The 14,816-nt window shown below is 56.7% G+C and overlaps 1 protein-coding gene and 1 long non-coding RNA gene across 2 annotated transcripts; one reads left to right on the plus strand and one right to left on the minus strand.

Annotated features, from left to right (window-relative positions):
• Nucleotides 1-215: 215 nt before the first annotated feature.
• On the minus strand, nucleotides 216-7,660 carry ATP6AP1 (ATPase H+ transporting accessory protein 1). The gene is made up of 10 exons (XM_033849730.2): nucleotides 7,460-7,660; nucleotides 7,086-7,212; nucleotides 4,628-4,702; nucleotides 4,166-4,359; nucleotides 3,697-3,737; nucleotides 2,782-2,867; nucleotides 2,137-2,378; nucleotides 1,604-1,651; nucleotides 1,291-1,522; nucleotides 216-1,072 (listed from the first exon to the last, which is right to left on the minus strand). Exons 1-10 carry the CDS (start codon nucleotides 7,612-7,614, stop codon nucleotides 863-865), a joined length of 1,410 nt encoding a protein of 469 aa, XP_033705621.1. The 5' UTR covers nucleotides 7,615-7,660; the 3' UTR covers nucleotides 216-862.
• Nucleotides 7,631-14,654, plus strand: LOC109549713 (uncharacterized). Its single transcript, XR_004524497.2, has 4 exons — nucleotides 7,631-8,218; nucleotides 10,277-11,977; nucleotides 12,489-12,615; nucleotides 14,242-14,654. It is a non-coding gene; the product is annotated as an uncharacterized lncRNA (long non-coding RNA).
• The last annotated feature ends 162 nt before the right edge of the window (nucleotides 14,655-14,816 follow it).

Genomic DNA, 14,816 nt, shown 5'->3' on the forward strand with positions numbered 1-14,816 from the left:
CCTTTAGTCGGTTAGGGACGCAGCTTGCTAACAACCCTCTCGGCCTCCCCTGGCCGCCGGAAAAGCAGCCCGCAGGACGGACCCGTGCGAGACCCTCCCGCCTCCCTCTTGGTCGCGCTAGGCTACGGGTACCTTCGCACGCCTCCTCCGGCAGCCCTCAGCCAAGCGCATCCTCCCTTGTGCCCAGCGCAGAAATGAGTAACAAGAGGCCCAAGCATGGCGACCCGTCTTTATTTTATTAGGAAGGAAACCACGAGCACCCCAGGCTCCTGCCAGGCACCCAGAGATCACACCCAGCCCCCCTGCCATGGAGGTCCCTTCCTTCTCAGGCCAAAAAAAAAAAAAAAACCCAGTGCACTGCTTATCCTTAGCACAACATCACCAAAAAACAATAACACCAGCCAAGCAGGACAGACAGTTAAATAGTACTTCCACACCCCCCAAACTCAGGGAACTTCCAGCTCCTGGCTGCTACAAGGAGCCCCACAGAGCCTGGGGAGGGAGCAGTGGCTACACTAAAGCACTTATAAACAGCAAGGGGCGAAGGTGGAGAAATGAGAATAAATAAGGAGAAAGGGGGAGGAGGACGGGCCCTAGAACTCACGGCCCCTTCCTTCACAATGACCAAGCCTGGGAAATTTGCCTACTGTCTACGCAGAATACATACACCTTGGTGATAGAGGTGGGGAGTGGGCAGCCCAGGGAAGACCCTCAGCAGGTTGAACAGAGAGCCAGACAGGCTAAGAGGAGCCAGGAGTCATGCTACCGTAGGCAGAGGGGAAGCCCTCCCGTCCAGCATGCCTCTGGTGGGAACGCGACGACCTGGATACCAGCACGCCCTCACCCCCCCGCAGACGCAGGGTCACACGATCTGCGTCAGAGCTATGGCGGGGCCCTTGTGGTCGTCAAAGCGGTCCATGGTCTTGAGGCTGAGGATCATGTGCAGGCCGTAGGTGAAGATGAAGAGCATGAACAGGGAGGTGAGCAGCCCCATCCAGATGCCCGGGGAGAAGAAGCCTGCACAGTCACTGGCGTAGGAGAACTGCTCACCCGTCACGTTGAAGGCCTGGATCTGTGGGACAGAAAGCACCAAGTGGCCCCGCACAGGGAGGCCCAGTAAGGGCGTGGGAGCACCAAGGCGACAGGACTCTCAACTCCATTCCCAAGCCCTAACCCCAACCCAAAGCACACTGAGACTCTTCAGGCCTCTGCTCCCCCAGCCCCTCCCAGTACTGGGCTACCTCCACCCTGGGCTCCCCACCTCCGGGCACGGTCCCTCCCCCTTCCTACCTGGAAGTCCTGAAAAGTCATCTGCCAGAGAGAGGGCTGTGTGCCGGGCACGAGGAGATTGCCATTCTTGTTCAGACTGCTGACATACTCGCAGTGGAAGGAATAGATGCTGGGCCCCGTGACCTGGGAGGCATTGAAGTAGGCGACGGAGCCATTGCTGTGGATTTCAAGGCGCTCCAGGGTAAACCAGTGTCGGGCAGACACCGGGTAGAAGCGGTTAGCCAGAATGAACCTGGGGGAGGCCGTGGAGGTGTCAGGCAGCTGGAGAGGCCGGAGCCGCACGAGCCCACCCGCACCTGCCTCTCGGACTCACCTGAATGTCACTGTGGTACCAAAGAGCTGTTCGTAGGTCAGCACAAGCCTGCAGAGTCAGAGGAAGAGGTGAGTTTTCAGGTTCTGGGATGGCCTTGAGCATCTTAGAGCAAGTTCCTCAGGTATCCTTCTACCTAAGCTGTACGGGGTCCTCACAGCCACCTGAAGAGGCAGTGCCCCCCACTTGACAGACAGGAAAACTGAGGCCCCATCACACCCTAAGTCAGGAACCAGCCAGCACACAGGTTCCCCACCTCCAGCTGAGAGCTCCTGCCTCTGGTTCACCTGAACCCATGGCCACTCCTTCAGCTCCCCCTGGGGATTGCGGAGGCTGCCCAAGGGGGAAGTAGCAGGACCCAAGGTATTAACCACCGAGGTCGGGCCAAGGACGAGAAGGCGTGAGGAGGCAGAGCTCTGAGCAACGCCCACTCAGGAGCCCTCCGCCAGCCTCCCCCCCGCCACAATGCCACCTGCATCCCCACGGCGGACAGCCCCCAACACATACTCCCTCAGTGGCACGTACTTCGCCCTTACCTGGCAACGGACTCGTTCCAGAAGGAGCCGGTCAGGTTGAGGCGGTCTTCATCCCCAAAGGTGAGGGAGGTCAGGTCCTTCCAGTGGTCCCTATATGCCACCGAGAAGTTTTGGGCCCAGAACAGGATCCGGGGGGCAGTGTCGTTGTAACTCACAGGGGAAAAGATCATAGGCGATGCCGACTGTCTTTGCAGCAGCTGGCGACCCAGACCCCCAGCCACCAAGGCTACATCGCGGGCCACCTGTAGAAAGAGCCCACAAGCCTTCTCTCAACAGCCCTGGTTCTCTCAGCAGGCCCTGAAACAAGCGGCCTGCCCTTGCGGTCCCGCTGGGCACTCTCTCCACCATCTCAAGTCCCACCAGTCACGCTCATACTCAAAGCTTCCTTTGGGAAGCCTTCCCCTGGTGGCCCCTAAGCCTTTGTGATGTTTCTCGTCTCTGCACCTTAGGAACACTTGGACTTACTGTCCGAATACGCCAGCCAGTAAGGCTGTTGGGGTGAGATGGGCAGCGGCCGCCTGGAAGGAGGAAGCAGGACTTCACGGCTCACCCACGCCCCCCGCCCCGACATCTGCCCGGAGGAGAAGCCGGCCCCCCTCCAGGCCCCTGGCCACACATCCCGGAGCCCTGGGCAAGGGCACGTACCCTAGGAGGGCGGACTGCCGTGAGGGCCGCCGTGTACGGAACGTCTTCCGACTTGAGCACGCTCAGCACCTGCCCGATGACCTCATCTGAGGAGCAACGGGGGGGGGGGGGGGGGGGCGGGCAGAGAAGCAAGTCACAGGCGGCCGCTCGCGGCCCCGCTTGCCACTGCCCGTGAGAACCCGCCCGACTGTCACACGGCAGGGGCGAGGCTGGGGCCTTCCATGCACCCTCTCGGAGGCTTCTCTTGACGGTGCTCAGCGGGATCGCCGTGTTGAGCTGGGGAGCGCCGGATGTCTGCCCTGTGCGGTCCCCATCGCCGGCAACCGGCACGTCCTCTGGTGGGACGCCGAGACCCTCGCAGAGCCGGGTCCCAGCAACCTTCACTGGTGTTCGCTGTTTCCAGCAGCCGCTTCTCATCATCCCCCCAGCCCCAGCCTCCCCCCGGCCACCGTGGCCCCAGTCACTGAATCCCTAATGCCACATCCTAACTCAGTGGAGGGAGGAAAGACAGACAGACACAGAAAACTCCAACTCTACACCCGGAAAGTGTCCAGTGACCTTGCCAGGAGGAATGACTGTCCTTTACAGCCAAAGGAAGACCAGTCCTTGGAACTGTTTTTTGAAACGTTGCTGGTATATTCAAGCCCAAACCCGAGGATTCAGGCCGCCTGAGTGGAAACTGGCTCCAGGCTGCACACGGAAGGCCCCTGGACACCCAACAGCTCTGCCAGGCTGGGCCCAGCCAGAGACGGCCGAGGCCTGGGGACCGGCGGGGCCCTGCTCAGCTGGCCAGTTGCTGCCAAGATGCAGGCGGGCCACCCTGGGAGGGCGGAGGGGCTGAGCAGCGCGGGCCAGCTCCTTGCGGCCAAGGGTGGGATGAGGACAGAAACCGTGCACCGCCCCGACCCCACTCACCGTTGCCTGTGAGCACTTCCTTCGGTGCCATCAGACCCGAGCTGGGGAAGAGACAGAACGTTAGAGACGCCCAAATCCAAACGGCCTCCGCTGCCCTGGGCCGCCGTCCTTGCCTGGTGGCCCCGCCACCTAGCACACTCGAGCTGCGGGCCCACTCCCGCCCCCGGTACCTTTGCTCACCTCACAGCCCCGCCTGGAATCCCCCGGCCCTCCTCCCCCAGCTCCGGAGTCCAGCTCAAGTCCCTGCCACCTGCTCCGTGTATGGTCCCCGCTAGGCGGGCCAGCTCCCCGCCAGCAAGGCCCACGTCTGCCTTGTCTCAGGAGGCCCGACGGGCTGAGGTCCTTCCCGCCTCTTCTGGCCACACAGGCACCTTCTGGGAGGGCCTCAAGGTGCTAACGGGAGGGCTGTTCTCCTTGGCTGAGCTGCGCCACCGGGGCCTGGGCCCTGAGGCTAGAGGCCGGGCCGTACCTGGCTGTGTAGGGCAGGCGGATGAGCAGCAGGGCCGGGAGGCTGGCGTTGAGCTTCAGCTCCCGGAGGGTGGCCAAGTCCACGTGCAGGGGGCTGGCCCCGAGCTTCTCCTGCAGGTAAGTGGTCAGAGTGCTGACCGCGTACCAGTCGACGGCAGGAAGCACCAGAGAGGAGGGGGCCAGGTCCAGGGCATTCTGGGGACAGAGCGGCAGGCGAGAGGATGAGTTAGCAAGGGGCCAGTGGACCCGGGCCAGCCTCCCAGACCTCTCTGGAAAGCCACGCCCACACCCACACCGGCTCTCATTCCAGGTGACAAAGAAAACACGCCACACCCCTGGCCCTGACACTAAGGCCTTTCTACCTTCAGCCAGCATCTCTGGCTCCTGAGGGGACAGTTCTTACTGTGCTGGGAGAGGGGCGCAGGATGGCCTCCAGGGCCTGCAGCTGGGAGAGGACCCTTACCTCCAGGTTAGAGAAGGCACTGTCCTGCTTGTTTCCAAACACGCCACCATACGCTGTGAAGTCCTCGATGCTCAGCTAGTAGGGAAGCAGGGAGATGGCCTCAGAACGCTGGACTAGGGCCAGGGCAGGGGGCAGACACCTTCCCTGTGCGTTTGCAGGGCCAGCAGAATCTCATTTAGAGTCAAATTTGATCTGGTCCGAAGAGTGAGCAACGGTGTGTTTTAGGGGTGGGGTGGGGCGGTGGAAGGTTCTGTCTTCTCCAGCACCCTCTTGGCAGGGTGAGGGAACAAGGAAGGTGGTCATGGGGTTGGAAGGAAGTCTGTGGGCAGCTGATTCATGGTAACCTCGGGAGTAAGAGTCAGCCACCCCCCGCGAGCAGACGGGAGGAGCTGCGGAGGGAAGAGGGAAGCTGTGGGGAGGAGCTGGGGGGCAGCCAGGAGCACTGGTTGCACGCCCCCCAGGGCAGAAGTCAGAGACAAGGAGAGCCTGCGCGCCAGCTGCGACAGGTAGAGCCGCGTCCGTCCGGTCTGGATGGGACCCTTTGCAAAGGAGGGGGAGAAGTGCCCCTCCCTGCCTGGTTTTGGTGGAAGGGGAGAGAGAGGTGAGGATCTCAGAACATGCTGGAGAAAGCACTGAAGGCTTCTGAGCTCTCTGGGCCACAGTACCCCCAACCCCATCCCTTTTCCTCTGCAACCTAGAGATGTCCTTCAGCTTCTGCCCCTCCATCCCAACTCCCAGCTTCCTCTGGCTTTTCCCGGTTAGGCCCAGAGGAGATCTTAATCAGCTTCCCTAACCTCCTCCTGTTTAGTATACATACTTGCCCGGCCTCCTCTCCCTTCTGGGCAGGAATGTTGACCCTGTCTGGCCACCTAAGCTCTCATTCTGAAAGCCCAGGAACCACCGCTGTGTCCTCATGGCACTCCCTGCTCGAAATCACCCAAGGCTTCCTGCCACATTTAGAACTGCAACCAACGTCTTCCCCCCTTGTCTCCCAGTTCCTTGGCTGACCATCTCCTACCCCTTTCTCTCACTCACTATACTCCAGCCACACCAGCTCTTCCACGGGCTCACCAGGAGCGCTCCTTGCCCAGGGCCTTTGCACCTGCTGTTACCTCTGTCAGGAATGCCCTTCCCCTACAGCCACACGGCTCCATCCCTCCCTCCACTTAGGTCTCTGCTCAGATACCACCTCCACAGCGAGCGCTTGCCTGGTCACCCTTACCTTAAACGGCATTGCCAGTCACTCTGTCCCCTTAGTCTGCTTCCTTCTTCTCTAAGGACTACAGAACTGACATTATATCATACACCAACTTAGCATTTACCTGTCACCCTCACGACAATGTCAGCATCTCCGGGGGGGCTTGGGTTATTCTGCTCACTGCTGTGTCCCCAACACCTAGTACCTGGTACACAGTAGGCAGAGTCCAGATTTGACAAATGAATGAATTGAAGGAATGCCATAAGACAGGGTGGGGATGCCAGCTACATGCTTCACACGGACTGTGAGAAATGTTCCTCACAGCGCTCTGATGTCAGTGGTGTCTTCATTTTACAGATGCGGAAAGGGGCACTCGCAGAGTATTTCACATGTCCAAAGGCCAGTAAGTAGTAGAACTAGAACTGAGTTCCAGTCTGACTACATTATTTACCACCTCCTGGAAAGACTACAGGCCAGCACAGCCACCACCACCTGCCCACAGAGCGACAGAGCAAGATCAAAAGGGGAATGAGCCATACAGGCCATCAATGAGGAACGGACAAGCAGAAGCTCGATAACCTCCCAAACGACAGTCCTACACTGCCCTAGAACCTTCTTGTGGTCTACGTGCCTGCTTTAGGAGCAGAAAGACCCAGATGGGAGGGTAAACAGTGTGCTGGATATGAGCACAAACCTGGGGTGGAGGGGTGTCCAACAGACTCAGGCTGGAACCAGCTGTGGCTTGCACAAGCCACACAACTTCAGCCAATCCTTCTTTGGCAGTAAAACCGAGATAATGACATCAGCTCAGCATAGTGCGAATGAAGCACTCAGTAAGTGATCATTCTTCGATTCTCTCTCTTACGATGATTACAGTTAGAATCACGACTCTGCCACCCATTAGCTGTGTGACCTTGGGCAAGTCATTTGCCATCCTTGGGCATCACTCTTCTGATCTGTAAACAGGGTTCATCATCCCCACCATGTAGAGTAGATCAGATAAGGGTCTGGCACTCACTGGGCATCTGGCCTCTGACCCTTTATTTCCCCCAATCAAGCGGGTGCCATTTCAAGGCCCTCACCATTCCCACTGAATGTTCTCCTACATGCCTTCCCAAGGGAGGAACCACACCTCCCTAGAGTTGGGACAAGGTCACTGAAGCTTCCCTTGAGGAATGGGCCTCAGTGTCCTGGGGCGGGGGGGGAGGGGGCCTGCCTGCCTCCTGATGACCGAGGGAGAGAAGGCTGTGGCAGGCGCACCTTGTCCTGAAGGAAAAGCAGCACGTTGCGGGGGCCCAGCTCCAGGGCGGGGTCTAAGTAGGTAGAGAGCTGCATGTCGCTGGTGATATGGCCCTCGTGGGTGTCGGCCGCAGGAGCCCAGAGGTCTCTGGCAGGGGACAGAAGACGTGCTGTCAAGCGGAGGCTCATGGCTTGAGATCGGAAACCCACGGGCTCCCAGCTTGATGCGTGGGGCCCAGAGCTTAGACCCAGCCCACTCGCTATGGAGCCGCCGAGCAAGGGACAGTACCCCTCTGGGCCCCGCCGCCCCTCGCCAAGGACAGCCCCGGAGTCGGGCGAGGGCACCTCAGCCGACGCGGCGCGCAGCGCAGCCCGCCCCGGCCCGCCCCGCTCACCGGTCACTCGACCACAGCACCAGCGGCACCTGCTGCTCCGACGCCACCGCCACCGCCGCTGCCGCCACCATCACCAGCGGCAGCCATGGCATCTGCCAGAGCGCCAGGGACCGCCGCATCCCCGCCCGCACTCGATCCACCGCCGTCGCCGCCATCAAAACCTCTCGGCCTCCACTGCCTGGACCCACCGCGGCCGCCGCAGATCAGGTGACCGTCGCCCCCGCCCGAGCTCCGCCTCGAGCCGCCATTGGCCCGGGCGCAAGACCGCTTTCCAGACCCTCAGGTTATTGGACGAAGTGGATGCCACTCACAGCCGCTCCTTTTCACTGGTTGGCTGTACGTGTCTCCAGGCGCGCAAGCTCCAAGTAGGAAAGGGGGCGGAACCGAGCTCCGCCGGCTCCCACAGCCTCCTGCCCCTCTGCGGACGCCGCGGGTTCCAACCCTGCAGAAGGAGCGGGGCGGAGCGGGCTCCGCTGGTTCCCACACGCACAGCTTCCCCCTTCCCTGTTTTAATCTTCTTAGTGCTTAAAGTAGCAAGAGTGGTTTCTTTTTCCTGCAGATGGACCCTCCTTTATACAGGTAGGGAGAGAAGAGGACGCCCAGGATAGCGTCCAGAGGAACGCCAGCACTTACTATGGGCAGGGAGGAGGATCCAGAAGAGAGATCGGAGAAGGAGCATCAAAGAGGAGGGGGAAACCCAGGGAAGTTTCAAGCACACCATGGTTAACAACGTCATTCTCGACTGCTGCCAGGAAGCAGGTAGGATGAGGACAGAAAACTTTCTTGTACTTCGCAACACCAGTTTGGTGAGAGCGATGTCAGTGTGAGGAAGTGGAGACACGGTATAGATTGTCCTTTCTCGAAGTTTGCCTTAAAGAGAGGAAAGAGACAGAGTGACAGCTAGAGTCAGAAGATGAGAGACACCACCTCAAATAAATTGGGAGACTTTCATCTTTTTCTGTGCCATTACAAAAATACATGTTTAGTTGCGCCTTAGCTGCGGCAGGCGCGCTCCTTAGCTGCGGCAGGCGCGCTCCTTAGCTGCGGCAGGCGTGCTCCTTAGCTGCGGCAGGCGCGCTCCTTGCTTGTGGCATGTGGGCTCCTTAGCTGCGGCAGGCGCGCTCCTTGCTTGCGGCAGGCGCGCTCCTTAGCTGCGGCAGGCGCGCTCCTTAGCTGCGGCATGTGGGCTCCTTAGCTGCGGCAGGCGCGCTCCTTAGCTGCGGCAGGCGCACTCCTTAGCTGCAGCAGGCGCGCTCCTTAGCTGCGGCAGGCGCGCTCCTTGCTTGTGGCATGTGGGCTCCTTAGCTGCGGCAGGCGCGCTCCTTAGCTGCGGCATGTGGGCTCCTTAGCTGCAGCAGGCGCGCTCCTTGCTTGTGGCATGTGGGCTCCTTAGCTGCGGCAGGCGCGCTCCTTGCTTGTGGCATGTGAGCTCCTTAGCTGCGGCAGGCGCGCTCCTTGCTTGTGGCATGTGGGCTCCTTAGCTGCGGCAGGCGCGCTCCTTAGCTGCAGCAGGCGCGCTCCTTAGCTGCGGCAGGCGCGCTCCTTGCTTGTGGCATGTGGGCTCCTTAGCTGCGGCAGGCGCGCTCCTTAGCTGCGGCTTGTGAACTCTCAGTTGAGGCATAGCGTGTGGAATCTAGTTCCCTGACCAGGGATCGAACCCCGGCCCCCTGCATTGGGAGCATGGATTCTTACCCACTGCACCACCAGGGAAGTCCCTTTCTGTGCCATTTTTCATTTCTCATATTAGTGACCATTGAAATCTAGCGGGTGAGTATATGGGTGTTCACTGTAAGCTTTTTTTGACCTTGGTACATGTACTGGGTTGAAGAGTATCCCCCTAAAAGTCATGTGTATCCAGAACTTGTAAATGTCACTTTATTTGGAAACAGGATCTTTGCAGATGTGATCAAAATAAGGTCATGCTGGATTAGGGTGGGCCCTAAATCCAGTGACTAGCGTCCTTGTAAGAAGAGAGAAATTTAGACACAGACACACAGGGAAGAAGGCCAATTGATGATGGAGACAGAGTTTTGCAGCTGCCAACTGAGGAACTCCTGGAGCCACCAGAAGCTGGAAGAGGCAAGGAAAGATTCTTCCCTAGAGCTTTCAGAGGGAGCACAGCCCTGTTGACTTTGGACTTCTAGCTTCCAGAACTGGGAGAGAATAAATTTCCGTTGGTTTAAGCCTACCAGTTTGTGGTAATCTGTTATGGCAGCCCTGGGAAACTAACACGCTATATGTTTGATATTTTTCATAATAAAACATATAGGGAAGGACTTCCCTGGTGGTGCAGTGGTTAAGAATCTGTCTGCCAATGTAGGGGACATGGGTTCGTGCCTGGTCCGGGAAGATCCTACATGCTGCCGAACAACTAAGCCCGTGCGCCACAACTACTGAGCCTGCGCTCTAGAGCCCACAAGCCACAACTACCGAGCCCACGTGCTACAGTTACTGAAGCCCACACACCTAGAGCCCGTGCTCCGCAACAAGAGAAGCCACCGCAATGAGAAGCCCGCGCACCACAACGAAGAGTAGCCCCCGCTCGCCACAACTAGAGAAAGCCCACGCGTAGCAACAAAGACCCAACGCAGCCAAAGATAAATAAATAAATAAATTTATTTAAATATATATATATATATAGAGAGAGAGAGAGAGGAAAGTTTGATCAGGCCCATTGCTGGCAAGGATGTCAGGAAATAGAGTCTCACCTACACAGTGGTGAGAGTATCGATTGGTAGAACTTTTTGGGAGGCTAATTTGGCAGCGTCTAACAAACTAAAACGTGTCTGACCTTTAACCAAGCAGTTTCCCTCTTAGGATCCATTCAACAGAAGTACTCAGCCAAGCACAAGATGCACATACAAAGAGATCCACTGCAGCGCCGTTTGTAGTTGCAAAGATGTGGGCACTTGTGACTAGACACTGGGACACTGTGCCCCGCCACTGCTGCTGCCGCCCCTGCCCCTCAAACACCATCTCCCTGGCAGGATTCAATCTGCGTGCACACGAGAAGGGGGACGATGCTGGGAGCCGCTGCACCGTGTACACAATGACTCCCACCCAGCCCCATGGAGCTGACAGACCATCGGTCACCTGCACTTGTCTGAGAAACTGCTTATGAGATTGTAGTCATGGTTGTCACACATGTGGCTCTGACTAAGACAGTGGCAGTTGAGCTGAAGACAGGAGGTGGGCTTGGCATGGTCAGGGAGGACAGTGGCTGAAGGTGGCTCTTGGATGTCTCTGAGTTGGGGACTGGGAGATGAGATCAGTTGGGGACAGTTAAGTCTGGGTTGTTTGTGGGGCCCCCAACTGGCCATGTCCGGGCCAGCTGAGGGGAGAGGTTTGTGCTGGAGCCTTCTGTGCCCCCAAAACCCTGGGAGAGGTTGGAAGTTCTAGTGGCACGATCTGATTTGTATTTGAAAAGGCGGATCTGGCTGTGGGAGCAGAGCGGATGATAGGGATGGGAGTGCCAGCAGAAGCCAGGAGGAGGCTGTTGCCATCATCTGGGAGAAAGATGATGGGGGCCTGGCCAGGGTAATGGAGGGGCAGAGAGGGAAGGCAAAAGAGACTGCAGAGGTCACTGCCTCAGTGTTGGTGCAGGACCGAGGTTCGACCAGGTGGCATGATGGTGGGGCAAGGGCCCCAGGAGCATCTGAAGTGAGAGGTCGAAGCCAGGGCAGCCAGCGGGGGGTGGGGAAACCAGAGCCCCTCATGCTCAAGCCCTCCCCTGGCCTTGCTCTTGCTGTCACTCGCTGCCCTGGGGGTCAGTTGCATCCCCTCGGTCTGTCATTCCGTCACTCACCAAAGTCCTAGAAATCTTTCTCGGCCCAGCACCTGGGGGGGAAACAAAATGAGGACCCCCAATTGGGGCATCACAGTAAAGTCAAAGTCCTCCAGGCCCAGGACAGACCCGGCAAGGGACACGTTTTGAGAGGAAAGTTCTATAATGATGCCACAGGAGTGAAAGCTGTCGAGGGAAGGGACAGAGGCCCCAGGGATCAGAACAGTGACACAGGGTGACAAGAGGAGCCGATGGGACTTCTGTGGTGGTCCAGTAGCTAAGGCTCTGCGCTCCCAATGCAGGGGGCCCGGGTTCGACCCCGGTCAGGGAACTCGATCCCACAGGCCACTACTAAAGATCCCGCATGCTGCAACTAAAGATCCCACATGCTGCAACTAAGACCCGATGCAGCCAAATAAATAAATAAATGTTAAAAAAAAACAAACGAGGAGCCAATGGCCATGGGCAGACTTAGGAACACAAAGGGCACCATTTAAATAAAGTTTCAAGGCAAAGACTTTCTCAAAAGTGTGACCTTGCTGGCCAGCAGTCTCTTGCTCACCATCCTTAAGGGAGAAAGCCCCGTGGCTACTTTTCTTCTTCCCTCAGTTCCCGGAGGTCCCTGGAGTGGTGACCTCGAGGCTTCCTGAAGCGGTTGCTATGGGCCAGGCACTGAGTCAGACTCGGACCCTGCCCCTCAAGTTCACAATCTGATCCGGAGGAGATGCAGAATAGTGAGTCACAGCCCAGGGTGATGGATGTTCCAAAGGGGGAGACACGGGGCTGGGAGGGAGCCACAAAGGGGGGCACCACCTGAGTCTGCTTTGACCACAAGGTGACAGCTAAGCTGAGTCACTCGCTAACTGTTGACAGCGCCCACGAGCACCTTCTGTCCGGTGCTTCATTAAAACCCTTCTGGGCCCCCATCAACTCCATGTCTGCTTAAATTGTTTTAATATAATGTTGGACACATTCCAAAATATGTGTAATATCTGTGTGCTACGTAGATTACATATGTTACGTAGACACTTGTGGCCTGTGTCTTACACACGTTACACATGATGCGTTATTTTATGTGAAATATACAAGAAAAGGAGCCCTCATCACCCACCCCAGACTCCACAGAGTGCTGCCAGTTCCTGGGCAAGAATCTGTCTCCCCCAATCCCTTTTTCCTGCCCCACGCCCAGAAGTAACGGCTACCCTGAATTTGTTGTTTATCATTCTCTCTTTTTTTCTCTTACAGGTTGACCACTTCAGTATGTCCCCCTAAACAGTCTAGTGCTCAGTCTGCTCGTCCTTGAGCTTGACGAAATGGCATCATCCTGCGCGGGGGACGCGGGTAGCATCGTGCCATCCTTGCTAGTCTGGTGGTAAGCCTTCCGCGACCCTGGTTTCACTCTTTCCTTGGTAGGTGCCGGTGCTCCCTACCGTCCCTGTTTGCCGGGAGGCTTTTCATGACCTACGAACGCAAGATGTCTCAGGGGCCGCGGCAGACGGCACCGTCGTTCACAGTGATTCAGTCTCCCCCTTCCCTTAGGAGCACCCCTCCTTGCCCATTTCCAGGCAGGAGACACACTGGAAGAGACAGGTTCCAGGGCACCCCACCGTAGCTGGGATCCGGGGATCAGGAGACCACCAGGGTCCCTGTGGGAGTGTTACAACACCCGCACAGCAAGTGACTAGGCACTGGAACGTTGCTGCTGAAACACTGAACTCCATGCTGTGCTGGGCGTGAGACAGGTGAAGGGGCGGGAAGGGCGCCATCGCCTCACCCCTGCATCCCACATCATCTCGAGTGTGTCCCCAGGCAAGGTGGAGTCCACACCCTGAGCCTGCTCACCCAGACCACCTCTCAGCCCTCCCAGGCGTGCCTTCCCCACACACTCCTTGCCCCCCACCCCTACACTGGCCCAAAAAAGAAAAGTTGCAAAATCCAGGTGTACAGCGCAATGACTTAGCAAAGCAAACAAAAACACTCCCTTGGCATCACCAAAGTCAAGAACTCAAATGTCTACCTCCCCAAACCCCCTCATCCCCCTCCCATCACTTCCTTCTCCCTTCCACCAAAGTGACCACAAACCTGATTGTTGTGATAATCTCTTTGGTTTGTATAATTTTACCAATTGTGTCAGTCCGTCCAGGATGCTATGACAAAGTACCACAGACTGTGGCGTTTATAAACAGCAGAAATTTATTGCTCACAGTTCCCGAGGCTGGAAGTCAGAAATTAGGGTACCATCAGGGTAGGGGAAGGCCCTCTTCCGGGTTGCAGACTTCTCATTGTATCCTCACTGGTGGAAGGGGTGAGGGAACTCTCTGGAGCTTCTTTTATAAGGGCACTAATCCCATCATGAGGACCTCACCCCCATGACCTCATGACCTAAGCACCTCCCACAGGCCCCACCTACTAATACCATTAGGGGATTAGGTTTCAGTGAATTGGGTGGGGGGACACAAACATCCAGGCCATCACACGAGATAAGCAGGCATCCCTCAATATGATGATTTTGTTTTGTCTGTTTTCGGACTTTATATAAATGGAATTAATCAGTATTACATTTTGTGTCTAGATTCTGTGCTCAAAATTGGGAGGTTAGGGACTTCCATGGTGGCCCAGTAGGTAAGACTCCGCGTTCCCAGTGCAGGGGGCCCGGGTTTGATCCCTGGTCGGGAAACTAGATCCCACAAGCCACAACTAAGAAGTCCGCATGCTGCAACAAAGATCCTGCGTGCTGCAACTAAGACCTGGCGCAGCCAAAATAAATATTTAAAAAAATTGGGAGGTTAATGTGAGTCATTGCATAACAGTAACATGACTGCCAGTCATTGAGCCCTTCTAGTGTTGAGAGACATCTGAGTGGTTTCCCACTTTAGCCAGCACGGCTAGTGGTGCTGCCAACACTTGCGTATGTGCACATACACGTGCATTTCAAAGGGTATATATATCAGGTCATAGAGTGTATGTACTGGGCTGAATTGTGTCCCCCCAAATTCAGGTCCACCTGGAACCTCAGAATGGGACTTTATTTGGAAAAAGGATCTTTGTGAGTAAAATTAGTTAAGATGAGGTCATAGTGGAGTAGCGAGCCCTAATCCAGCGACTGGTGTCCTTAGAAGAAGAGGCCATACAAAGCTGGAAGCAGAGATTGGAGTGAACTTGTGTCTTCAAGCCAAGGAACACCAAGGATTGCTGGCCACCACTGGAAGCTAGGAGAGGGGCAGATCCCTCCTCAGAGCCCCCACAAGGAGCCAACCCTGCCGTTACCTTGACCTTGGACTTCTGGCCTCCAGCACTGTGAGAGAATAAATCTTTTGTTGTTTTAACCCTACCAGTTTCGGGTGCTTTGTTACTGCAGTTACAGCAAACTCATACAGTACACGTATTTTCAGCTCTGCCATTGTTCCCTCTTCTATGAAGTGACTGCTCACATCAATCTTCCCGTTTTTCTATCCGATTGTTTATCCTTTTACTGATTTATAGGAGTTCTTTATTTATTCTGGGTGTGAGCCCTGCGTTAGTTACGTGTATTACAAATCTTTGGGTTTTGAAGCAAGTCCATGAACCTCGCTC

Source organism: Tursiops truncatus, chromosome X, assembly GCF_011762595.2.
Source record: "Tursiops truncatus isolate mTurTru1 chromosome X, mTurTru1.mat.Y, whole genome shotgun sequence".
NCBI lineage: Eukaryota > Metazoa > Chordata > Mammalia > Artiodactyla > Delphinidae > Tursiops > Tursiops truncatus.